This window comes from Chroicocephalus ridibundus, chromosome 9 (assembly GCF_963924245.1).
Source record: "Chroicocephalus ridibundus chromosome 9, bChrRid1.1, whole genome shotgun sequence".
In the NCBI taxonomy this organism is placed as follows: domain Eukaryota; kingdom Metazoa; phylum Chordata; class Aves; order Charadriiformes; family Laridae; genus Chroicocephalus; species Chroicocephalus ridibundus.
Genome location: NC_086292.1, coordinates 30,348,657 through 30,376,166, shown reverse-complemented (window position 1 = coordinate 30,376,166; position 27,510 = coordinate 30,348,657). Strand labels below are relative to the sequence as shown.

Here is a 27,510-nt window from a genome sequence, read left to right as displayed (position 1 = left end):
CCCGCTCCCCCCCGACCCCCGCTCCCCTCCCCTCAGAGCTAATATGGTCGCCAGCGATGGACCCTGTCAGGCCAGGTCAGTGGGAGCGGGGTCGCCGCCGCCCTCAGGGGACCCCCGGCGGCCTTGAACTATCGCCTCGCCCCTTCCCCCTCCTCCGCGCCGGCCGGCGGCGGAGCAGCGCGGCCCCCGCCGGTGTGAGGCGATTCGCCTCCCTCTTTGTGCGGGAGCGCGGCCCCGGGCCTGCGGCGGGCGGGACCGGGGCGGACACCACCACCCCCCCGCTGCTCCGGGGCAGCCGGGCCCGTTACCGCCCCCGGCGGCCGCTGCCCCCGCGGCGGGAGGCGCTTTGTTGTCGGGGGCCGGCGGCTGGCCGCGGCGGTACGCCCGTCCCGCCGGGCCTCCCGTTATTCCCGACGACCATTTTTGTGCCTCGTTCTGTTCCCTCCGCCGCAAACGCTGCGGCGAGAGAGGGATGCGGTGCCCATAACGTTGCCTGCTCGTAGGGCCGAGGCCTAAGGTCGGCTTAATTTGGGGGGGTCACGCTAAATTATTTAGATGTTCAAGTGACGCAGTTGTTGTTAGCTGTTGGTGGTGCAGCGTTTGCTTTCCAATGAAAGTATAACTGTAGTGTATTAAGATCAAAGCAAACGGCAAACAAAGGGTGTTCTGCTGCAGATCCAGCGTTTGGTGTTTGTGCTTACAAGGAGCAGCTCGGTGATGTCAGAACTAACACCATTTTCCCCTCTGTTTGTGTTTTAGGCTTTCTCCTTAAACGTTCAGTATCTGAAATTCTTTAGGCCTGAGGTATTATATCACTGGCCCTGTCCCTTTAGTTTGTTAGCAATTGCATTAAAACGTTTTTATGAACCACTGCTTCTCAAGAAGTTATTTATTCTCTGCACCTAATAGCTGTTATGAGGTTTATTTTTGTCTCTTGTTTGCTTGTCATTAGTCAAGGCATTTAATGCTTTATGTTTTCTGCTATATTAAGACCTGTATCTCTTATCTGAGTTGGTGAGGTGCATTTATCCTGTTTTGTAGATGGTAAACTCAGACAATAAAGGTCAAATGTATTCAGGCGTGTGACTATGCTGATTACTTGCATGACCTGTATATACCTGGTATTACAGATACTTTTAAAATTCATCTTAGTCATGCATCTACATCATTAGGTGTCTCAATCCATTTAGAAACCTTTCCATATTATGATGTACTTACAGTCCTAGAGGAACATTATTTTTGGCAAAATCAGAAATAAAAAGCTCTTCTTATGAGTCCTCTATCAGACTCAGACTTTCCATTCTTTTATAGCTGTAACTGGTTTTGTTTGTTTTGGTTTGTTTTTTTCCCCCAGGAAGCCCTTACCAGCCGGTAATTGAAGCATTAGGAAACTATCCACAAAAGAAGTTCTACAATGTCTCAAAGCTTGGAGGCGCCAAGTATGGTAATGACACTTTTTAGTTGTTTGCAATTACAATGGTACCAGCAGTAAACATGCACCACTTAATGCTGGCAAATGTGAGGAGATGCAGTCGTGAATACTTCAGTTCTTAATAGGTATATTTGAAGGCTTATAATTTTCCAATCTGTTACTGCTTTATGAAGTTGGTAGGGGGTAATACTTCATGTAGCTTTTTTTCAGTAAGGGGGAAAGTACCGGTGTTGCTGGAGTTTTCAGCAAAACTCTAAATCACAATAATTTTTCTTTTGGAAAAAATGAAGTGACAGAGAACCTCTATGTAGTATTTAAACAATAAATACAGTTGTTACTGTAATTTTCTACTACTTCTCGGTGTTCTAGTTTCACCTTACCAGCAACTTCATATAGTAGGTATCTGTGTTTACTAGAATATAGCTTCTGTTGCAATTGCTGCAGAAAGGTGAGGTTTTGTGGTGTCCAAACAATTGCTTAATCTCAGCATGTCATTAGTGTGTAATATAACACTAAGTGGTATGTGCCAAAAAGACTTTTATTGGGTCTCTGTGTTTGGGTGCCTTTTAAAAAATAAAAAGTATGTGCACTTGTGATGGGCGAGGGGTTTACATGCAGATGGAGAGAGCTATAGATCAGTGTCAGCTGGAATAGGCTTTACTCTTGCAGATAATCGAAACATACTTTCATTATTCTCTCCCTTTGCTTTCATGTTAAACTAAAATACTTATAAAGGTATCTGGGATTATATTTTTTTTCAGTTTTGCTGTTTGTAAAGTCTGTATTACTCTCCTATATTCACAGAATTCATGATGTGTTTCTTAACTAAAAAATTACCAGTGGATATTTCATTTTAAACCCATATTTGGCCACAGAAATTATTTCCCTATTGGTTGAAGCGAAGAGAGAGGGGAGCTAGTGCACAGTGGCTGATGAAACTTTTGTGCAACAGCTGTCTGCTCTTGCAGATTTCTACAACTTGTAATAATGAAGTTAATCTTTCAGATAAGCACGTACGAAGGAGGTAGAATGCTTCTGTTCGTGGCTTTGTCCAGGAAGAAGCAGTAGTGTGGCAGAAACAAAACCAGTCAGTTCTACAGCAGTTTTTTGAAAAGCCTCATGACAGGAGTGGAAATATAAACAGAAGATACTACTTTCTGCTAAGATGTGCCATAAAGCTTGGAGCAACAGCGGATATTCCTGAAGATATTTGGAGAAGGAGTCTAAATAGATTTGACTAAGCGTGTCTTTGTCTTCTAATAGAAACTTCTGTGCAGAAGTTGGAAGCCTCATATTAACTACGTATTAGCAAGGTATTAAGTAAAATTTAGGCACGGTGTGGGACAGCACTGATAGCGTATCCAGCATCTGGAGTTGCTCATTCCATTTGTTCCTACAACATTAATTTGGGGTTTTACCTGTTTGCCCTCTGCCTTGGTGCTTCTGACTAGAATCTGACAATAAGTGCCTGTTTAAGTTAATCAGATTATGAATATAAATGTTAATTGATTTATTTGCCAGTTTGCTGGGGAGAATCTGATTTTCTAGTGTTTAAAATAGTATTCAGTTATGGGGAAAATGGTAGCTAGAAAGAGCAGAGGGGGCGTCTGGAGATCTAGTCCAGCCTCTTGCTGGGACTAGAGTTAACTTGAAGAGCTGTTCTTGATTGAGCTCTGCAAATCTGTGAGGGTGGAGGTTCCGCCACCTCTCTTGATCTTGTGCTTAACCGCCCTCCCTGTGAATTTCTTTTTCCTTCTATCCTGTCACAGTTGTTCTTTCCTGCACCTTGTGACTTTTTTTTTGTCCTTTCACTGTGCACTTCTCAGAAGCCAGGCCTCACCTTCTGTGCAGTTCCCATTAGGTTGTGAGCAACTACAGGTAGCTTGCTTGGCTTTTCCTTCTCAGGGTGAGTGGAGCCAGGTCTCCCAACTGCTCCTGTGTGGCAGATGCAGCAGCCCTGTAACCATCTTGGAGGGCCTCTCGCTGGATGTGATACCATTTCTTGAGATCTGCTGTATCCTGGGAGGCCCAAACTACACACAATATTGCAGATGTGAGCTTGCGAGTGCCTAATAGAGAGTAGGTCTTGCTTGTCCATAGTTGATGGCTGCCAAGCAGCCCATTGGACACTCAGATTTATCATTGTAAGGATGCACTCCCTATTACTTGTAATCCACAAAAAAGCAAAACAGTTTCTTCTGGTAACTTGACTTTTAAATAAAGTGAGTGGTGGCATTACAGCTGATCAGACATGTTTTTGGTGACATTCTGATATTATTTTGGGTGATTTGTCTAATTAGACAGCAATGGATAATATCTGAGAAAGACACACAATGAGAACAGAATCAGCAAATCCTATATTAATAGTTTGTGGACAAACTTATGGACTAGGTCAAGAACACCAAATCTTACCTCTTTTTGTTAAAGCCTGAACTTAATTGATTCACCCTCTTCTTCCAACTTACTTTTTTAATATTTCTTACTGTTCTCATAGAGTCATTTGCCTGCTTGAATGGTGCTGAAAATAATGGGGTTTGGGGAGAAATGTGAATTAATGTTGATGTTTTTGTTTGCAGGTAGTAGTGACGTCTGTTGCTTTTTTCTCCTCCCACGTTTTACATTCTCACTTCCAGTTTCCTAAATTTTCTTGTGCCAGAAAGTTGCTTCTAGTCAATACCTTAATCCAGATCAGTAACAAACGAACTAAAGTTGTATTTAGGGAAATGTCATTCTTCTTTATAGTTAATGAAATGTGTTTAATTTTAGGGCACATGGCAGAATAGTTTCTGGTCTGACATTGGATGCTTTTGGCTTGATATCTCAAGTAATGAAATCGTGAAATTTACAGTTAATTTTTTAATATTCTAATTGTTGTTGCTTTTTTACCCACTGTGATCAGTAAACTCAGCTCTAGATTCCTTACATCTCCCTCCTGCCAGCCTAGCATACCTTCTTAAATGTCACAGTCATAACACAGTGCAGTCAAGCTATTGGTATCTTCTGTTCAAATCCCATATGATAATTCATCTTCTGCAGTGTATACATTTTGCAACTTGCTGTTCCATATTGTGTAATAATGATCTTTCCAAAGGCAACTGGAAAAGCAGGCTCCTGTAGCTCTCATCCCTCCAATCCCTAGCAAAGTCGAATTTGTTAGAATTGCGAGATAGTAATTTTTTTAAAAACTTCGTAAGTTGAAAGTGTTGTATTAATTAAGTCCGTTACTTTGCTTTACCCTAGATACTCTGCCTTATTCCATACGAGTGTTGTTTGAATCCAGCATCCGTAACTGCGATGGATTCTTAGTGAAAGAAACAGATGCTATGAACATCTTAGACTGGAAAACAAAACAGAATAATGTTGAAGTGCCCTTCTGTCCTGCCAGAGTTGTTCTTCAAGACTTCACGTAAGTGTGTGTGTGCACACGTGCCGAAAACTCTGAAATAATCTATGTAAACTCACTGAGTTGTATGTACAGTTCTTTGGCTTGAAAATAAGTAGCACCTAGCCTTTTGATACTGACGTATCTCTCTTTCTTAGTAGAAACCTGTGCACTGCTTTTGCTGTCCAGTAGATTCCTTGTGATAATTACATGTGATGCTGGGGTAGGAATTGTTCCATGGGATACCCTGGTTTTAGTGCAGGCTGGTGAGGCTGTAGCTGTTGGCCTACAAGGAACACTTTACAGGCCAAGAGCCAAAACACAAATGGAAGTGGTGACATTTTGGCTGTAGCCAGATGGCTGACAGTTCATTGAAATATGTAGAATTCTTACTTGAGATAACTGAAGATTAAATATTGCCTACTCCACAAGTATATGTAATCCAATTGAATCCATAAATAATACATATATTTAAAAGAAGTCTCTTAGGATATTGACTTTCTTTGTGATTTGAGCATGGCATAGCTAAAAGGGCAGTCCTTCTCCAATTTGCAAATACTAAATTTAGACTGTTGTGCTGACTCATTAACTATATATTTATCAATAAGTGAGATAATTAAAAAGGAATTGTGATAATAATAAAAATGAGGTAACTTCTGCTTAGAAAACTAGGTCAGGAAGATTTATATAGTACTGTGTTAGATAAACACTGTCCTCATCTCAGTTTTGTACTTCAGGCACACTTGTCTATGGAATAGCAACAAGAATGTTTTTGTAAAACACCATGAGCTTCAAAAATGGCTGGCTCTGTGAGAAGAGTAATAATACATGCTGAGGTGTTCAAATGTGTAGCACGAGCATTGTTTGCATAGCAAGGTTCTATCGTAAAGATAAAAAGTACCTCCAAATGAGTTTTGTTGTAAAGTACCATCACACTTCAGAAGCATAGCAAGACAAAAGAGAAATTAATTCTCCTCTTCAAGACATTTCTATGTTCTTGTTTAGTCTGTTATCTTCAGGCATGCTGTTGCTTGTTGTGAATGAGTACCAACTCCGTTAACTTTCAAAAATGTTTCAAGCTCTTTAAAATTTAGAGAATAGAATAGTAGGGGTTTATTATCTGAACTAGAACTTAGGTAGATCTAGACTTAAATAAAGTTAAAATTAAAAAGACGCTTGTATATTTAGTGAGTTAATGTCCCATGCTGTTGCACTATTTTGTTTTTCTGTCTGTTAGGGGAATTCCGGCAATGGTGGATTTCGCTGCCATGAGGGAAGCCGTGAGAAATGCTGGAGGAGATCCCGTGAAAGTCAATCCTGCCTGCCCAACTGATCTTACTGTTGACCATTCTCTGCAGATTGATTTCAGCAAATGGTAACGTACCTCACTTTTTTAATGAACCGAATGTTTTTTCTGATACTGAAGTACGGATTACTCTGGTCTTGTGACTCTCTTATCAAATCATTTATCATGTGTGGATCCCTGAAACTACACCTGATGGTATCCGAAAGAGGGCTGAATAAAAATGCATAAAATAATACTCTTGGAGGGGAGAAGGAATGGTTATGAGGGGTTATGGATAAGGCTGACTGACAACCTGAATTCTGGGCAAGAGATTGCTGAAATAACTGGATTTGTCGTGGTTTCCAGAAAATAATGTGTCTTGAGAGAATGAGGCAGAGGGAGTTTGTAATTTCGCTTTGCCCTGTTCTTCCTGTTGATGTTAAACACAACTTTTTTTTTTTAAATGTAGCTGCCTTGTCACAGCTCCAGAGAAACGGCTTGCAATCCTACTGGTCATACTGAAAGACTGTCATTTCAGCCCACAGTTTAGGACTGATTTTTTTTATATTTCTTTTTTATGGGCCTGGATTTTACAACAGATTGAAAAAGGCTGCATGTATTTGCAGAGAGAGAAGTGTAATTGTAGGAGTCTGGAAAAGTATTGGAACTGGAAAACTAACAGCGTGGTTTTCCTTTTCTGACAGGCAGTAATGTAATGAAAACAGCCTGGGGCTGCATTTTGCTAGAAACATAATACTGCAGAAGAGGAAAAAGCTTGCATTTTATTCAGTGTTTGCTGAAGTAAACACTAAGTAAATAATGCAGTTCCCCCTCTACATTCTACCCTGCCCCCTCCATCATGGAGCCTTTCAAACTCATGCAGAATTCTGTAAATTACTCTTTGGGAATTTTAAAAGTTCATGGGGAAGAAAAGCCTGTGGTCAAATGGACGTGGGTGTATGAGTCATTTCTGTAGATGTTCCAAATACATATAGGATTTCAGTTTGGTTAGAATAGTGAAGAGGAAGAAGCCACAAATCATGTGTGGTGTTGCGTATGTGTTGTTGCGGTCCTGTGGTCTGTCCGTTCTTGTGTCTGGAGGGACAGCTGATTCGATTGCAATTAGGCTAGCCTAAAATTATCAGAAAGACCAAGTGTTGGCAAGAGGTCTCAACATGCTGCTTTGTAATGATAAATCCGGCTGCTGGAGTCTTGCTTTTAGAAAGCTCACAGGATCTCAGCAGCTGCTGCCCTGTGATAAAAACCACTTGCTTACAGGATGGTTTGTGCTGCTTTTATACAGCTTCCACCTCCTGCTGATCAGGGGCTGGTGGGCTAAGTTGGGATTTAGACAGGGTATCCTCTGAGGCCAGGCAATATCCTGCAATTTGATAATTAAGTATCTTTTCTGTGTTACTAAAGCAGAAGAAAGGAGTGGTTTTTAATTAGGAATCCATGATTTGGTAGATACTGAGAGGTTAAGAGTCATTCACTTTTCACAGAAGATTTTTTGCTCTCATGTGAAGACTGCATATTGTACAAATAGAAGGTTGTGTACAATATGGACTTTTTTAAAAAAACAAACAACGCTTTCCTGTCTTACTTCTGACTATGTAAAATTTATCTGAGCCTTTGAGAATTTGTATAAAAAGCCTAATTAAATAATAAAGTTATGTTTCTTGCCTTGGGAAAGCTCTGTCTGTAATCATTCCTCTGTGGATTTAACGGAACATGTACAGCACTGTCTTAAAAAAAGAAACATGTTCAGCAAGTCCAGCACTTGAATGAGGCTTTACCCACACCTTCAAAGTTTTGAACCCTGAGTTTAGCCTTTGCAACATTGTTTATAAAGATTTCTGGTCTGTTGTGAACAAATTGTTTATCTGGTGTTTATCTTTCAGACAATCCAGTTCTCTTCATTTACCTACTGCGACATTACATTACTTAACTAAGTTATCCAGTGGTAGTTTACTAGGGTTGTAGTAAAATAACTTTTTTTTTTCAGATAATATTTTATAATCTGTTGAAGGAATTGCAAAGAAACAGAGGAGGAGAAAAAAGAGCAAAATTCCTAATGTCTAAATTATTGTTCTATTTAATGTTACAGTGCAATACAGAATGCTCCAAATCCTGGAGGTGGTGATTCACAGAAGCCGATGGCAAAGCTTTCTCCACTGAAAGCGCAGCCTCGGAAGCTGCCTTGCAGGGGCCAGACTGGCTGCAAGGGGCCCTGTAGCGCCGGAGATTCGAGTCGCAACTCAGGACAATTTTCTGCGCAGATTGAGAACACACCTCTCCTCTGTCCTTTCCATCTTCAGCCGGTGCCTGAGTATGAAAGCTTCCTTTTTTTAATTATCTGCACCCTTCTGTGTTGTTAAGCACTGCCTATAGATACATGATTATTTATTTTTTTCCTAACATCCTTCTGTATTCTTCTCCATATGTGCCATAGACAGGTTTCAGCATCTAGAAGAAGGTCTGATGTAGCAGATTTGAATTAGTCTATGATAATTTTCTTTTACAGGAAGGGCTTTACTAAACAGTGCAAATGGCCAACTGGGTGACTCATGGCTGTGAATTTTAAATTAAATTTTGAGACCTCCCTCATTTCTTTACAAGGACAACAAAGCATAGGAGTAATCCTGTGTATGTTACAAAGTAAACTTCAATGAATAAATCAATGAAGCACTGATTTATTTCTAAAAGTAAATTCTAGTTTTTCTGTGAGAACTTTTCAAAAGTCTCTGTCTTTTAAAGAAGAACTAAGAACTAGCCTGTACATCATCCCCCAGCTTCCATGGAATCTCACAGTCCATCTGTCATTGAGTTGAAATTCAATGAATATCCTGCCTGTGTGTAATGGCCTGGGGGAACCTCATCTATCTGCCTCTTCCAGATTTTCAATATTATTAACCGATCACTGCATACCATTCCATCTATGACAATTACATGGTATCATCCTTCTCTTTCAGCTGCCACCTCTTTTGTCTGGTAGACTGTTCAGATCCCTATCTTCCTGTGCTGGACAGGTGTAGACTTTAAAAGCTGATCAAATCTGTATCCCACAGTGGCGTGATATGCTAATTGTCCTGGTGATTTTATAGATATGCAAATATTCCTGCTCAGTAGAGGCATAGGAATGCAGAATTAGTGATGGTTTCAGCAATATTCTGAATATTCTGACAGCAAAACAGCAGTGGTATTTATTAAGCTGCAGTGTGAATGATGACTGTCCCTCGGGGCTTTGCAAAGCAGTGTAGCCACTAACCTTCTGATGCTGCAGAGAAGAAAGGGAAGGGTCATGATGTAAAATACACCTCTAGAAAATTGAGGATGGATTTCCTTCCTGATACAAAGCAAGTGTGTTCCCTTCCTTGTCCACCTTCGCAAAGCAGAGGTTATTAATCTTAAATTGTGGATTACTCCTTTTTAATGAGTATCAGTATCTTATGAAAATAACACTTACTAAGAAAAGATGGTTCATATTATAAGACTGTACTGATGAATACTTGTGAAGAAAATAATCGTGTCTTGGAGGGAAAAAATACAGAAATGGAGGGTGGTTACAATCACCCTGATGTTCTACTCAGTTGCCGAAGGGCTAGTACTGAACAGAGAGGGTGTTTTTACCTGAACTAGTGAACATTGTGGTTCTTTACTATATCGAATCTTGAGGTGTGCAACCTAATGATTAGGGGAGGAAAAAAAGCTTCTGTGTATTATAGTACATGTTTGGATTAGATATCTTAAAATGAGTATTTTTGAGATCAAATGCTTTATGCAAACTATGCCTAGAATAACTATGTTCTCAAGCACAGCACAGATGAAATCAGTTATTTTTCACTGTTTACAGAAAGCTTGCTGCAAGGGGGGAATTATCTTTGTTCTAACAAACCACTTCAAATTGTGCTGCAGGCTTAAATGAGTCTTTCGTCAAACAACCAAAATAACAACTTTTTCTTCTGTAATTTGAAATAAACTATGACAGTGCTTGTAAACTTGCTATCTTCCTAGGCCTGAGACAGTATTGAAAAATCAAGAGTTGGAATTTGGCAGAAATAGAGAGAGGCTTCAGTTTTTTAAGGTATGTCTGTGTACCTGTGGGCTTTGTATTGTGTTGTGTTTTTATGTCTGTGTACCTGTGGGCTTTGTATTGTGTTGTGGTTTGGTTGTTTTAAGAGCTTGCTCCATTTGTCTGCCAGTTTAGATGACAAATTAAATATAATCATTTGGAAATGTCAGACTCTCAAATCTGAATTTAATGTGGGGACAGAAAATTGGCTGATAACATGGTTTGTGACTTTAAATCTAAAAATTGTTAGGCAACAGAAGCTCTAAACCTAGGTGTTGCTTAAAGGGGAGATAATTTTTTGTAATTCTGACTTGAAAAAGTTCAGAGTGTTTGATTCGGTTCTTGTCAGCATGAAGATAGCGGACAAAGCAGGTATTTATGAAGCATTAGTCTTTTTAATGCTTTTTAATGAGCTCAGTGCCTTAGGTCATGATGCGTTTCTGAATAAAAGGTTTTTATCCATATTTCTATTACAAATCGTACTGAAGTTGTAAGTGTTGAACAGAGGCGGATGTTGGGACATTGCTGCTCTGAAACTAGACAGCAGTACCAGTAAACTCGTTTTTAATGGAAGTCTTGCGTGGTGAATATCAACTTCTGTGTTGTTAGCCAGGCATCTGCGACATTGGTATTTGATCCTCATCCACGTGGTTTAGGAATCTGATGCAATGCTCTAAAAATCTTTTCATGTAGGTAGACTTGGAGGTTTCTTTCTGAGAGTTGTAAATTAGCTTTTACATATTAAAGAGGGGAACTGCCAAGCTGGATCTTGTTACAAGTTTTCATGTCGGCTTTTTTAAATCTAGCATCCCGAGTTTGCATGGTAGCAAGACACTTTTCTAAATTGCATCTTCAGTATCATCACAGAGCATCAAACCTAAACTAAGTTCTGCTATAAATGCAAGTGCTCGGGTTCTGTCACCTAAATAATAGTCTTAGCTGTGCCCGAAATCAGTTGTGTGAACTGGAAGGTAAGATTTATGCAACCCTGCTTTTGACAGGTAGGTATGAATTATTGATTCAGCCTTCAACAGGAGCTGAATGAATGGCTTTGTTGATGATTAAGAATGTACAGAGTCCAAGGGGATCACATACCTCTGTTTGACAAATGAGCAAAAGCCATTTTCGTAAATAGCAAGTCCTGTTTTATTGCATATTAGTTGTGTCTTTTTAGTTATGTTCTAAGAACTGAATATACCTCTGAAAAAATGCACCTTTTTTTTTTTTCTCATTTTGGAAAAATTATAGTGGAGTTCAAAGGTTTTCAAGAATATTTCCGTAATTCCACCTGAGACTGGAATGGCACATCAAGTTAATTTGGAATATTTGTCAAGAGTTGTTTTTGATGTTAAAGATTTCCTATATCCAGATAGCGTGGTTGGCACAGATTCTCATACAACCATGGTAAATGGTTTGGGTATCTTGGGCTGGGGTAAGTATGCTCGGAATAATTTGATAGCACTTTGAAAGGTGTACTAAAGCATTGCTGAGAAATACTCTCTTCCCACTGGATGTTTCTATCTCAAGCATAACAAACTCTGCCTTGAATTATTCTTCAGAATGTTTTTGTCTAAAAATAATCTCAACTAACACTTCTTTCCATTGATAAAATGTTTTTTGTAATTTAAAGAGAAAATAACCAAGACCCAATTGATATTCAAATAACTGTTGTTTGTACATGCAGTATAAAATTTGTATGAAGGTTTCTTTTCTCTTGAACATTTAATTTTAGATATAAAATATTTTCTGGTTGACCGTGAAGTCTGACTTCAGAGGTAGTCTTGCTTGATTTTATTTTTCATGTAAAATATTTAATAGAACTTCTGCATTTATTGCTGTAGCCTTTAGGCTTAATAGGAAGGATTTGATTAGATTAGATTTATCAGATTAGAAGAATATAGATTAGCTACCTCAATGTATTTAGTGTCAGTTACTTAAACTGATGAAAAGCGACCTAATATTCTCCTTCCAGGTGTCGGGGGTATTGAGACAGAAGCAGTCATGCTGGGGATGCCGGTTACTCTCACTTTGCCTGAGGTCGCTGGGTGTGAGCTGACAGGCACGGCCAGCCCACTCGCTACGTCCATAGATATTGTTCTAAGCATTACAAAGGTAAGCGTTTGATGCCTTTTCAAACAAAGAAAAGTTTGTTGCAAGTTTTACCAGTGATGTTTGAGAACTGAATGAAATGGGAGTAATTTTAGTATACCTTCAGTCATGGCAGTGCAGGAAGACACAAATAATCTCTAACTGGTTTTATTTAATAGTCCTCCAGAGTAGTGTTTTTTTTTCTTTTCCCTCTATAGTGGTTAGATTACAGGCCATCTTTCACTAAAAAATAGGTAAAAAACCCCCAAAACTACGTGTGCAGGGTTGGGGGCAGGGGATAGAAGCTGTGTTTTCCATTTTTCTCCTGCTGACAGCATGTAGGCTGCTTCTCTAGTGCAAAAACTTTTTCTGGATACCCTCAATACCCTTTTTGTTCTGAAATACTCCTGCAAGACACAAGGCCTACCTCTGGTTGCAAGCTGGTAGAACTCAAGAACGTATTTTCGGAAGAGAGGGTTTTGCCAGGGTGGCCTGAACTGTCAGTGTTGTAGTAGCTGCAGAGCTAGTGTCAAAGCATTGACAAGATGCGACTGCTTTGAAAATACATTCTTCTTCCTGGCATGATGCTTTAAGAAGTGTGTATTTGTCCTCAACTAGGAAATCTGAAGACCTCGGTTGCAGGTGGAGCTGTGTTTTATTTTCTGAACTTCCAGTGTAGACTTTTAGAGCCCAGTATGTTAATGGGACTTGGGGTTTGTTTTTTGGTTGGTTTTTTTGCCAACATGGGCCTTAAGGTTTCAGCTTTTTGTTTTAAATGTTCATGACTGGATAATTGTGAATTGCTGGAACAAATACTGCTTGCATTGTACCTCTTCACATAACAAATGTTGTGTATTCTTTTAAACAGCAACTTAGGCAAGCCGATGTCGCTGGAAAATTTGTTGAGTTTTTTGGGAGTGGAGTTTCCCAGCTGTCTGTAGCAGACCGAACCACAATAGCAAATATGTGTCCTGAATATGGTGCTATTCTGAGCTTTTTCCCTGTTGATAATGTGACGTTGAAGCACTTAAAGCATACAGGTAAAGATGAAATTAAAATAGTGATTCATTGTAATAGTGTCTTAGATACGATGTGTGGCAGTACATTTTTTTGCTTAAAACTCTGTAGTTCTTAAACGGTGACTTTCTGCAGAGTTCTGACGTGGATTTAGTTTGTAATATTCTTCCATACGGTAACAGGCTGTGTCATAGAATATACTGGGCTACAACTTTTATCCTGTAGAATCTTATGCACCTGAGTAATACCTACCACAAAAACTGTACTGCACATATCTACTGTTGGCTAGTTTTGTGGGAGGCGTAGTACATGGCATTTGGGTCTGAGTTATTTACCTGCTTTATTGGCTGTAGCCTGTCTGTCTCTGTATCCCCTGTATTTACCTGGGGCTGTGGTTTTTGTATGCGCAACACCAGCATGTGGAAAGCTGACTTGCACTTGGGGTTTGTGTCCAGTCTGGTTCATTTGTCTGATACCTGATTTACCAACATCATGTTGTTTTTCAATGTCCAGAGTCCTTGTTTTTGAAAGCATAGGTAAACCGTTAAAAGAAAAGTTTTAACAACACTCTCACTTATGTTTTGAGAAGTGTATGGAATATAAATCTTCTTGATATGGAATGAATCTCTTAACCACCTGTAGATTCCCTACAAAATCAAAATCTAAAATGATTACTAGAAATAAGTGAAACTGCAAAACAAATCACAACGGGTTTCTCATTCTTTTCACAATGATTTTTTTTTTCTTTTGAAGAGTCTTATTTCACTGGCATTTCCAGCTAAGCTGGAGGATGTAAGTTCCTTGTCAAGCTACTGCAAATAGAGAAAGCCACAGGGTAAAAGATGTCAAAAAAAACCTCGTTCACATTAGTAAGCCTTTCTGATGATGAAATCTGTCACTCTCAAATAAGAGTTAAACATTTTTAATTTAATAACAAACATGTTTTGTCTGCTCAGTGCAGAGCAAATGAAACAGTAGCAAGTAATACTGGCTGTTATCAACTAAGCACGTGATCTGTATTAAACAAGTAAATCTTAACAGAGAAAAGCTTTATGAACTTCAGGGACAAATCTGTAAATTTAATTAGAGTTACAGCTGCTGGAGTTGAAACAGCTTATTTTGTTCCTTGATATAAGAAGGGAAGTTAAGCTAATCTAAAAAAAAAAAAAATAAATTTAAAAGTACTTTAATTTGTGTGTCATTCCTGAATAGCTCCTGGAGGCTGGGTTATGGAAGTGGCTTGAAAAAAGTACTTTGGATGACATGCTTAAACAGTCTTAATTTCTGAGAACTAGGCGGGGGTGTGTGGGTGTATTTATTTTTTTAATGTGACTTTTCTCATGTTTGAAATAACCTTCCTAAGGTTTTGACGAGGCCAAGCTTGAGGTCATGGAAGCATATCTTAAAGCTGTGAAGTTATTTAGAAATGATGAGAGTTCTTCCAGAGAACCTGAGTATTCCCAGGTATGCTCGAAGTGACTTGTTTCTGTGTGTTTGACTCTCATAATAACTAACTAATGCTGATTTAACAATTTTGTCTCTTGCTGTAATTTTCATTGTTTTAATAAAAGTTGTATTTATTAACTCACAATTTTGGGCTGCAGAGTACGTTTGCAAAATACAAAGGGGGTGGTGGAAAGAAGGGAAGTACAATAATGTTCATGGCAACTACCATGCTGAATTCCTGTCATTCCTGAGTGATCAGGTAAGTCTTAGGGATGGTACAAAGTTAGGGATAATGTTAAAACACTTCGAATAAGATGAAGAGCCTTTTACAGTGGGCAGTCTTGAAAATGAAAGTCCAGAGTTTTAATGTCTCGGAACATTCAGATTTTAAACCCAAGAGGTCCTGAATGTCTCAAGAGTACATTGAATGGAATGTTGGGCTGGGGTTGATAATGCATGCTTTTCTGTTTCTTTTCTTTAGGTAGTGCAAATTAGTCTAAGTTCTATAATTCCATATGTCAGCGGCCCCAAGAGGTCCCAAGATCGAGTGGCTGTTAATAACATGAAAAGTGACTTCCAAGCCTGCTTAAATGAAAAGGTTTGTACAACTGATGTACTCTTCAAAAGGTGCTTCCAATAATCTGTGTGAATTAATGTTATGTTAGTTATACCTTGCACACCTGCTGTGAGCCCTCCTTATTACTCTGTAATAAACAGCTGATCCAATGATACTCTTTTCTTGCTTGACAAGTATCCCAGGGATAATAGCTGATAAATCATAGGTGTGTTTGTCAGGAACATGAATTTCCAAAAATCCTTAATTTCACAGTTTAGATTGCGAGAGAGGAAAAACTTAAAGTAACAAAAAGCATAAACTTGGGAAACATTTTCTCATTTTCAGAGTTTTTTAAACAGATGCATTTTACTTAATTTCCAAAACAGAATTACCCCAAGAAAAGAAAATTCAGTGTATCTTAAAGGAGGTGCAGAAGGACTTCCAAGATTCCTAGCTAATCAGTGCTCTGGGTTCTTAGCAGATGATTTTTGCTTGCAGCTTAGCTTGACTTCATAGAGGAAGTGTTTTTACTCCGAAGGTGATATTTTTGGTTATGGATACACATAGGTATCTAAGAACGCAGATAGTACAGGAGTGCATCTTAATTTTTAGTGTTTATCATTAAAGTTGAAGACTGGCAGCAGTATTAGAAACATAGACATTTAGACACACTGTAAAAATTCTTTCTGTTGGTTTTAGTGTTTCTGGCTTGTAATGAGGTGTATAATACGGAGTGATCGGTTGTGCTGGAGAGAGAAATCCTAACTGATCATGGGTCACGGAGTGGCTGAGGTTGAAAGGGACCTCTGGAGGATGACTGAGTGCTGAAGAGCTGGAGGGTGTGATATGTTAATTGACCTGGTGTGCTTTTAGTTATAATCCTCTTCCAATTAAAATCTTGTGTGTGCTTCTATTTTGGAAACAAGTATTGTATAGAACTGGACATGTAGTTTTAAGGGGTTGCTCTTTCATGTATGTGTAGAGGCATGAACTGAGGGCTGCTTTTAAAATCTGTTTAAGCGTTCCTAATGGGACAGCCGCATATTATTTTAAAATGGGGGTTTTACTTGGGCTTGCTGTAATGTCGTACTTTCTGTATTGTGATAACTGCTAACATGTATTTTTGTCATCTAGTCTGGTGTTAAAGGCTTTCAGATTGCAGTTGAGAAACAGAATGACATTGTACCTGTTCAGTATGAAGGAAACGAATACAAGCTATCTCATGGCTGCATTGTCATTGCTGCAGTAATCAGCTGTACAAACAACTGTAATCCATCTGTCATGCTTGCTGCAGGTATGTTGTGATAGTGACAATTAACTTGATCCTAATGCTCCCATGTCTACACAGCCTTTACTTTCACTTGTGTAGGTTGTCTGCAATGACTTGATTTAAAGGAAGCTGTAAACTTTTAACCTTAAACTCCTGGTCTGTTCTGGAGGTTATATAATGAAAGTTACTTTTCAATAATACAATCTCAAAATTTGTGTCATAAAGCAATATTAATGATAGTAATTACAAAGTATTTACGTTTGGTAGTATTTGAACAGGTAACCGGTTTTAGGGCTCTCTTCAGGTGGATGCACACAGTGACACAATTGGTGCAGGAGGTGGGCTTTATCTTTGACTCCCTCCTGGATGACAGTAGCTTGAGCTATAGTTAGCTGCAGAGTCTGGAGAGAAAATCCGTGTTGCTGAGCAGTTCTGCACTTTAGCCACTAGTTAAGGAGTACATGCCATACCTTTGCTAGCCACATGCCGTTTTCCCAGAACGGCTAATCCTCTCTCAGACCTTGCTTGCTTCTTTGGAGGTCCTCTGTGGCCAAGGCAAGCTTCCCTTTGAGGCTGTGCGGCCTTTGTCAGAAGAAGAATAAATGGATTTGCACTGTCAGCTACAACATGGGAAAGAGATTTTTCTTACAGAAAAGAAAATGGCTATCTAAATTACAGGAATGGGAATGAAAACCTGAATGGTATTCTTATGAATTAAGAAACTTTATTCAGGCAAGTAGTTGCTTTAATAATTTAATAAACTGAAGGTCTGCTCATCCTCTGGGGGGGGTTTGTGCTTAATTTAACTAAGGTAGCATCATATAGATGTTCTTTTAAGGGATATACAGAACATAAGCTGTCTTCTTTCTTTCTTGGTAGGACTCCTGGCTAAAAAAGCTGTTGAAGCTGGCCTAGTGGTTAAGCCCTACATCAGAACAAGTTTGTCACCGGGCAGTGGAATGGTTACACATTACCTCAGTTCAAGTGGAGTGTTACCGTACCTCAGTAAGCTTGGGTAAGTTGTGACTCCTACTTCATTTGTCACTCCAGGAAAATAGTACGCAGGGGGCTTATTCAGGTTGATAAATACAGTTGCTGTTCATTTTGGGTTGGGTAGGTTTTAACTTACTAGATTGTCATTTTAACTACTTGCTGACTTAAAGTTGTGTTTTACTCCAGTTTATTCTCACCTTATGATTTACTATATGTAGATATCTACCTCATCTGAGCTCTGTTTTTTCAGTAGCAATCTAGTTAATTGTGCCTTACGAAACAGGATGCTGTGCTCTGTGGGGAATGTTACTGCCTTTGCTTTGCCATTACTTATGGAACTAACATCTTGAGATATTTTGAGTTATCTTGACCAACTACAAAAAAGTTACCTTGTACCTTCCCACTGGCATCAGTGAGATGTAGCGGCTGCTGTTCACTTCCTGAAAAGTCTCATTGTCAAAGGAGAAAAAAAAAAAAAAAATCTTCTTAGTGATTCCTAATGAAATAAAAAGCTGTTTTGCTAATGATCATTTCATGTGCTACTTGATTGTTTTTTTCCAATGCAGGTTTGAGATTGTCGGTTATGGGTGTTCAACCTGTGTTGGAAACACTGCCCCCTTGCCAGAAGCCATCAGGAATGCAATAAAGCAGGTAAAGCTCTACAGCTTGTTGAATACAGAAATATAGTTCTCACCCAGCTAAGTGATCAAGAAATATAGTAAAATATACTTTATTGTTGGTTTGGACTTCGCATGACATATCTGCATGTCAGAGGGAGACAACGGTAATTGATTGCTATGTACAGGAAACATAATAAATAGTATTTGTAGCATACAGATATAAATTACAAGATAAATACATAGGATCTCATTTTATGGAAGATGCAATGTGTAGATTTTGTATCATAAATGAAGAGGAGGATTTTAAGAGTTATGTGCTTGAGTGATTTTTAACTAGCAGTGTCTAAACAGCTGCAGTGTTTTTCTCCTGTGAAGCAGAAGAAAAATACAGGAAATAAAAGGCAGGAGAGGAGCTCACTGAACTGACTGGAGGACACATCCAGAGGTCAAGAGTGAAAAAGGAGGAGAAGGAGAAAGGGTAGCAGGAGAGAACAAAATGCCTTTAAACTGAAGCGTTAGAATAAACATTTGAAGTGGAGTGCTAAAAGTGAATCCTAGTCAACAAAAAATAGCACAAGCTGTTGAAGTACCACAGAGTCCTAGAAAAATATATCTGAGTCTGCTTTTCAGGGTGAAATAATTGCCTGTGGAGTATTGTCCGGAACAAAGAACTTTGAAGGTCGTCTCTGTGACTGTGTCCGTGCCAACTACCTTGCTTCTCCACCGCTAGTTGTTGCTTACGCTATTGCAGGCACGGTTAGAATAGACTTTGAAACTGAGCCTTTGGGTAAGTATTTCCTCACGTCTTCCATTTCTGCATCTAATGCATATGTAGAAGAGGTTTCTTCACGTGGATTTCAGCATGCATTTCTTTGGAAAAAAGCACGCTTCTATTTGGCGTTGCTCATAGCTAAAGCAAAGCATCCACTTAACTGATGAAATTCTTTGCATATCTGGTACCATCTCTGAAGACTTGAATATGTACGTATTTATATTCTAATATAAAGTCTAATATTTTATTCTTCTAAATTACTGTTCTGTTTAAAATCTTACTCAGGCACTGGCTTTAATGGCAAAAGTATTTACCTACGAGATATTTGGCCCACCCGAAGAGAACTTCACACAGTGGAGGAAGAGTGTGTGATATCATCCATGTTTAAGGAATTGAAAGAAAAAATGGAGGTAAGAATGGTCTTTTGTTCTACATAAGATTGCGTTTCATTGTAGCTTTATAATGTCTTCCAGTGGAATGTGGTTGGTTTGTCAGTTATTTCCATTACTGTAAAGGAGGACTTAAGTGAGAATGATACTTGTATTAAATAGTGATTTTTAAGTAACATCCAATGAGGTAACTCATAGTATGTAAGAGAAATTAAAAGGAAAATCACCAGGAGTCTTTGGTTTCAGAATGTATAAAAGATCATAAACCGATTAGTCTGTTCTTTTTGGTTAATTTTCTCTTTTGTAGAAAGGAAATAAACGATGGAATTCACTGGAAACACCTGAGTCAACTTTATTTCCCTGGGATTTAAAATCTACTTATATCAGATGTCCTTCCTTTTTTGATAAACTTGTAAGTACATTGGACACCAGATTATATGCGTTACATTTAAGTAAAGGAATAGCTATTCCAGTAAAGCTTCAATGTTAAAGTAATGAATTTGATTATCACTCATTTTTCAGTCTTTTAAATACTATTTCTATCTCTGGAATGAGTGGAGCCTGTACATTATATGCTGTCCTGTATTACAGATACGTTTTATGTCTCTAAGGATCTTAGAAGAAAAATGTGTTTCTTTTGTTGTTGTTCCCCACCCCTTCCCTTTTTAGGCCAAAGAACCAGTTTCACCACAACCGATTGAAAATGCCCATGTCTTGCTCTATTTGGGAGATTCTGTAACGACAGATCACATATCCCCTGCTGGGAGCATTGCAAGGAGTAGCGCTGCTGCTAAGTATCTGACCAACAAAGGGTAAGGACTTCTCCTATTACACAGCTCTAATGATATCAGAACTGCTTCACGTGCCAAATAACTGGGCAGCACTGTTGCTTTCCTTTATAAATGCCTGTCTGCAACAAGTGGAGATAGTACACAGATAAGCAAAATTGTAACTGTTACTGGCGTTCATAAGTAATCACTTGTCTTGCAATCCCAGTAATCACCTTTCTTGTGTTCTCTGTCTAAGGCTACAACAAACAGCTGAGACATGCTCTTAAAGAACTCATTCTCATAGCTGTTGCTACAGTAATACCTGCTGCCAAATGCATGCCAAAGCAGAAATAATGTACTGATTTACAAATCAGGTGACTGATGTTCTGTTAATGTGAGGTTAGTCACCGTTACTGTCATCGGCCTCAAGAAAGGCCATCAGAAAGATGCGCAGAACAGATCAGAAGCTTTAGAAACGTACAGAGTTTAAAAAATGAAGGCCAGTTTTATAAATAGGTGTGAGTGATGCTGTGACTTACCTCTGCATCAGCGAGCATCCTGCAGTGGTAGTGGGTGCCTTTCGCTGCTCCTGAAATCCTAAAAAGACGCAGAATGCAGTGCAGTGCTGAGCTAGTCAGGGTCACACCTCTGCTGAGGGTTTTGGAAATTATATTGTTGGGTTGTATTGCAAAGGTGTGTTATTACAGTATCAGTGAAGCACAACAAAATAATAGCCTGTGGTGTGGACTCTTCTTTCTAATGAAAGTCTGAATGAGTAGTATTACAAGAAAAAAAGAATTAATGGGCCTTTAATCCCAGGATGGTTGTTTGATTTACGAGTAAAACTCTTGTTTTGGTACAACGCTTGTCAATAAATATGCTGGTGGAGGTAAGAGGATTAGTAAACAGGCTTGTTTTCTAGAACAGTCTCCCCATAATTCTTCTGTAAGTACCATACTACTCATAGCACTTCATAATGAAGTCATACAAAACAAATTTAAAATGGCAGTTTTCCTCATGAATAATCTAGCAATTATTTACACATTTTGTTTGTAATTTATAATAATTATATTTGTTGGATGAGTAGTTCTTTACATCTTGCACTGAAAACTTAGAGATGCTGCAATAATTAGCATAAAAATCATAATATTGTTTTAAACAAGATAGTCTTAAAAAATACTGATTCCCTTTTAAATATGCTTTTAATTCTAGACTCACACCTCGTGAATTCAACTCTTACGGAGCTCGAAGAGGTAACGATGCTGTGATGACAAGAGGTACCTTTGCAAATATCAAGCTTCTGAATAAGTTCATAGGAAAACCAGCTCCTAAAACAATTCACTTCCCATCAGGACAAACGGTAAAATATATTTGTTTGTGTAGCTGCTCTGAAATTGTGATACAGCTTTAGAGCTTGCTCAGACTATTTCACTTTGTTATTCCACAGCTAGACGTGTTTGAAGCAGCGGAGTTGTACCAGAAAGAAGGCATCCCTGTAATTATTCTAGCAGGAAAGAAGTATGGACTGGGTAGCTCAAGAGACTGGGCTGCAAAAGGGCCTTTTTTACTGGTACTGTTGGTTTGTTTGGGTTTGGGGGCGTGGTTTTGGTTTTTTCTGGTAAAACGTGTTGTTTAGTTTTAGGCATGAATGTGTTTAGAAACTGTCCTTAGTCTTAAATTTCCACTCAGTAATTTCTTTGCTAGAACCTTCATAGAATAGAATCACTAGTCAGGATAAATCTGAATTTCCTAAGTATGTAATTTACCGTCTTGGACTCCAGACTTTTAGGTAAATTAGACATTTATCTAGTGTTGACTTCTGTTCGGTCTCTGTGGGGTATTAAATATCTAGCTATTGGAGACTTAATTTCCACTAATATTCAGCATGTATTCTGAGTCAGCCAGTTACTTGTGGCGTAATGGAAGCAATTACATTCAGTCTGGCATTTCCTGCCTGCTAACTGCAGCACGGTCACTGTCTGTTATACAGCTCCCTTGCATGCTGGATGGGCCCTGCTCTGGCTCATCGACTGTCCTCTAGCTGTAAAGCGAAAAGGCTCTACCTACTTACAGGACTCTACAAAGCACACTCTCTTTACTCTTCAGTTTGAATTGCAAGATTTTTGGACATAATGCTTACTTTTGCATTTCACTGTGACTACTGTACTGAAATATAAAATCATTTGTATTTTTGCAGGGCGTGAAAGCTGTCCTAGCTGAAAGCTATGAGAAGGTTCATAAAAGTCAGTTGATTGGAATTGGCATAGCTCCACTTCAGTTTCTTCCTGGGGAAAATCCAAGTACTTTGGGTCTCACTGGCAGAGAGCAATTTTCTATATTGTTCCCTCCAGAGCTGTCGCCCGGAATGACTTTGGATATTAAGGTATCTTTGCAATATTTTCTTTAATTTCTCTGCTGAATGTGATGGTGATTGAAAGCACAGAAAGGAAAGTTAATCCTGATGAATGAAAGCAGGAAAAACCAAAACTTCATTCTCTTTGAAAGTAAGCTTATAGTCTTGCCCAAAGTTTGTCATGGCTACTGAAGTTTCCCAAAGTACAGATCTATGCAACTTATTATGCAACCTGAAATTCTTGATTGTTCTTTTGGGCATTGTTTTCCCCCACATGGGCACTGTATTAGGGGAGAATTGTGTCTCATCTCTCATTCGGGCCCTTTTAAAGACAAGGGTGCAACTATTTGAGAGAAGCTTCAGCTTCCCATTCTGTGTGAAGGAACCGTACACCCAAAATACTTTCTGCCATCTTAGGGAAATAGCGTTTTCTTTGTTATCAATAGGTACGTAGCATGTTCCCAGACGGATCTAAACTGTGCAGTACAATAAGCCTTTATTCTGTTCCCAGCGGTGTCTCGGCTCTGTGGTGGCAGATAAGCAGGTTGAATTTGCTTGTATTCAGCAAAGCTTGGGGTTAGAATCTTAACTGAGAATAAGCAAGGGGAAGTGAAAGCAAAACTCTTAATTGGTCTCTCTTTCTTGCTTTTGTTTTGAAGACAAGCACTGGAAAAGTATTCAGCGTGATTGCCTTGTTTGAAAACGATATGGAGATAACTTTATACAAATATGGTGGAAGTCTAAACTTTGTGGCTCGAAGATTCTTATAGTAGCTACTGACTCTATGGGTACCTTGCATAACTGGTAATTCTGAAAATGCCTTGTGTGAACCCAGGAATCTGTACTGTGGAACTGCAAACAGTCCTAGTGTGCTCAAAGTTACTTCGTCCATGGATGTAAAAGATTGTGAATCATTGTAACTGCAACAAGATCCTTCCTGATTTTAAATAATATTCTAATGGTGCTATTAAACATTGCTAAAGTCAACGTGTATTGTGGCAGAGAGCTGTAAGTATGGAGGGGATGTTTTATCAGACCATTTTGTAAATAAACTATGCGAAATCTGAAACTGATTGTGCTGAAGATTATTATGTAAGAAGATTTTTCTGCAGTTGTTTCCACTGTAAATCTGTGTACTGCTGTTTGTTGGTTAAAGGGTAGCACATAGTATGGAATGTTAAAGGCCAAACAGAATTTTTTTTTTGCATCTGGCGCTTAAAACAGATACTCAGTTTTGAATTTCTTGCTCTTTAGGTTATGTGCTGAACAAAAAGCAAGTCTACATGAGGCCTATGGTATCCTGTAGCACAGATCGTGACTTTCTTACCTTTATTATGGAATTATATTTCATCTGGATCCAGACTTAAAACTGCTCACGCTATGAAATATTGTGTGCTTAGAAGTATGGGAAACATCTCTGCATTTAAAACAAAACAAAAAAAAAAACCCAAACAAACAAAAAAAACACAAACAAACCAAAAAGCTCACAATTATTTTGTTCATGCAAGTTAAGTGTAGCACCCCAGCATTTTGGCAAGCTGCAGTGTCCTTCGATTGAAGTTTGTCATATGTACTTCAAGGGATGCAGTTTGTCACTTCTGACATCGGTTTTTACTGTACTGTCTGCAATATCATTAGACCAAGTACCTCCCCGTAGTATTTTAACCTTTAAAAATCTTAAAAACATTTATTAGAATTGTTTAAATTCCTCTGCTTTAAGAACGACCTATGTCTAATAAGTTATACTGACGTGTCAAATCTTGGGTAGTGGAGGCAGCCGTGCTGCCTGTTAATGCTTTCTGATGTGCCGTTAGTTTACAGCTCTCCCAGACAAGCATCAGATTCCTCTGCTGAAGATCCCAGAACACGGAACAAATCGGGCTCTTTCACACCATTGCAACTTCATAGATTTAGTTGTCAACACATTGACGGTAAACCCCCTGTTCCATATTTAATATTAACAGAAGATGCGGAGTTTCTGGAAAAGTGCTTGTTTCACCACGTAACTAAGCATTGGCAGCTTCTCATCTGTGCAAGTGACTCGTCAGCTTCGAGATGCTCTTTCTGCGCTCCTATGTTCTGAAAAGCTTCATAATACCGCTGACAGTTTGTTTAGAGATTAATTTCTTTTGGAGAACAAAACTGCAATAACTTGCCTATGAATTGTCAAGATTCTGCTTTAAGATTTTTTGCTCTTGGGAAACGTCTTAAGTATCAAAACTTCCAGGAGGACTGTATTAGCTTTACTACATGTGCTTTCAATTTATAACCAGACACTAAGCTAGCTGACTTGCGAACTAACAGATGCACCGTTCAAATCTTTAAATAGTATGCTTCTGACATTCCTTTCAAAAACAAAACAAAACCCCTGACATAATTATTACAATATATTAATTTTTTGTCACTTCAAATGCCAAATTAATTTGACTTCATTGGCATAACTTTGATACACCTTTTTTATTTTACTGGACAAAGTTCCCTGAAGTTTTAAACACTGTATAATCTGTTGTTACATTTCAATAGTTTTGCTGTGGTTTTCTTTTAGTCAAGATAAAAGCCATTCCAGTGACTCCTACCACTGATACGGGTGATAAATCAATGCTGAATGAGTTTCCGTTCTGTGGTACGCTTTTGCTAATTTTATCCAGAGTTATTGAGCAAATCTTATTTCTTGTACAACAGCGTCTAATAGTATTTTTTTTCCCCAGCTCAAAGGCATGTTCTTGATTTAGTTCAAGAAAATGCATGTTCATTATTGGGGAGCAAATAGGAATTTAGTGCTGGCACGTAATGCAGATGATAAATAAAAACACAACTAAAAGCCTGTTTACAGCTCGGGTAACTGCTGATGCTTGAAGGGAAGGCAGCCTCCCACCCTCTCTAGCGCAGTAACACGCTCCTTGCTTCAGAAGGTAAATGTCAGGAGCCACATCAAGGTAAATCAGTGTTGTGAAGTGCAATTTCAAGGGATGTGACTTACCTGCAAGTTGTCACCAATATGATGACCAAAGAGTCATCTCTTTTAGGAGACATATGGCGGGTTTCATTACCATAGCAACTACTTTAATTCTGCTGCACTCCTGTGTCTTAAAATCAATGAAAGGCAGCTTTTGAGCTGTGCTTTGGCACCTTTTCCATTCAGCTTTAGGCTACTGCTGCTGCAGTGGGCCCACCCCTAACTATGCCGAGGTCCGTAGCACCTTAGTGAGTTGTGCAGACTGACTCCTGCCCTCAGGATCCGTACGCCCGGAGCGTGGTGGGCGCTGCAAGGAGCAGCATTGCTTATGTCCCCATCTGCCGCTCGTGTGGTAGCTGACTGCCAGCCAAGGTAACGCCTGCCTGCCTGCCTGTGGTAATGTGCCTGTCCCCTCTCCCGCCTGCGGCAGCCAACGCTCAACAGCCCAGTGGCAGAGGGAAGACGTTTAACTTTAGACACCGCTAGGATCCTGGGAGCTGTAGATGGGCAGGAGTGACATCTGCTTTTTGGCAGTGGCGGGTTGTGGCACAGTCAGAGGACTGCTGTGATCACACACAAAACAACCTTGTCCAGTTAGACCTCTTTCTAGTATCCTAAAGCATAGGAGGAAACGTACCTTTTTGAAGAAGTGACTTGGTGTGTTAGACGTATTTAACCTAGACTTTTCTTTCTGGTTTGATTCAGAGAAGAATCTGTTCCAGTTTTTCTAAATGTCTTTCTCTCCTTGTGCCCCTCTTCCTTCCTCCCTCTCCCAAACTACAAAGCTTTGGGATAGTGTTGATGTTTATACATTTTACACCTAAGGACATGAAATTATGTATATTAATTATATTTAAGCAACTGCAAATAAATGTCTGCTGTTTAAAGCCAACAGAATAGTGTAAGTTTTAAGTTCAGTAAGTATTGTATAGACATATCTTAAGTTCAGTTGATGATAATTGTGCATAAAAAGTTAACGATGCTGTAAATTATTTTTAATAAAGAAAATTGTATGACAGTTCATGTATGTTACAATCTATTTTGAATAGAGAGAATGGAATACACTTAAAATGGTAATGTAGGTATGTATGAAAGGGTGGGGTGAATAAGGAAAAGGGTGTAATTATGCATGTTTTGTTTCCTCGTTAGGAGTGTCTCACATGTGGGCTTTCAAAGCATGCGTACTTGGTTTAGAGAGAGGTTATCTGTGTTACCTGAGCTACAGATACTAGTTGGGGTGTTATAACTATACCAAACAGTCTTTGAATAACCTATTTTTTTTCTGCAGGAAAATGTCTAATCTAGAATCTAGATCAAATCCTGCATTAGAGCAAGCTGTTGACTGAGGTTACATTTATGGCACGTAGAGCTTACAGATAGATGGGATCTTCAAAAGTGATTTGGGGGTGTCCGACGCTGGCCCATCTCTGAGGACTGGCTTTTTAGAGGAGGCATTAGACCCAGCCCAGAGACGCTAAATCATTCAAGTCTTATCTTACTTACAGATAAGAGAGGCCAAAGTACCACCGCAGCCCTGTGCGTTGCCTCCCAAACACAGTGTGCTGGCTCGGCAGGAGAAGCCTGGACGGCTGTAGGTGGAAGTCTGTAGGTGCTCAGTCTTGGCACCACTGTCTGGAAGCTAAGGCAGCCTAACGAGGTACAGATCTGAAAAATGCACTGGAATTTTGTTTACAGAGAGAATAAGTATATTCTGATTTTTTCTGCAACCTGCTATGTATCTTAAAGTCATGAGCATAGCAAGAATGTTTTCCTGCTAGGTCAGTTTTGTTCCGGTGAGCTGAACCTTCAGTCAGCCTCCGACATCAAGAGAGGGAGCCCTGAATATTTTCTGGAGCTCTTTTATTCTTGAAAAGAATTGCTTGTGCTTTCTGGGGGGCTGGGGGAGCGAAGTAGGTAAAAACATGTATGAGTTGGCCAATCACTTCGTTTAGTAACATCTGTTCTGAAACGGAGGGAAATCCAAGAAACTTATATTTGTTTCTTCGGGAAATAGTTTCCCTTTTCTATTTCCCTATTGGATTAAAATAATGCTTTTAAAGTAATGTCTTTAATATTACAAATAACACTGAAATATCGGGACAGAGGATT

At 39.1% G+C, this 27,510-nt stretch overlaps 1 protein-coding gene across 7 annotated transcripts; it reads left to right on the top strand.

Moving 5' to 3' along the window:
- IREB2 (iron responsive element binding protein 2) lies at positions 1-26,419 on the top strand. Of its 7 annotated transcripts, none has more exons than XR_010072556.1 (23): positions 1-75; positions 1,355-1,444; positions 4,673-4,838; positions 6,052-6,189; positions 8,207-8,428; positions 10,114-10,183; positions 11,420-11,603; positions 12,144-12,283; positions 13,128-13,299; positions 14,640-14,740; positions 15,204-15,320; positions 16,413-16,572; positions 17,428-17,563; positions 18,108-18,192; positions 18,792-18,948; positions 19,219-19,343; positions 19,630-19,734; positions 19,992-20,134; positions 21,305-21,452; positions 21,540-21,662; positions 22,290-22,475; positions 23,105-23,453; positions 24,260-26,419. XR_010072556.1 is itself a non-coding variant. In XM_063346683.1 (22 exons), the coding sequence occupies exons 1-22, from the start codon at positions 57-59 to the stop codon at positions 23,213-23,215; spliced, it is 2,898 nt and encodes a 965-aa protein (XP_063202753.1). In that variant the 5' UTR covers positions 1-56; the 3' UTR covers positions 23,216-26,419. The 7 variants fall into 7 exon arrangements, 5 of the variants coding, with proteins under 5 accessions (XP_063202753.1, XP_063202757.1, XP_063202758.1 ...); XR_010072555.1 differs by having other exon boundaries at positions 23,700-26,419; XM_063346683.1 differs by having other exon boundaries at positions 23,105-26,419.
- The last annotated feature ends 1,091 nt before the right edge of the window (positions 26,420-27,510 follow it).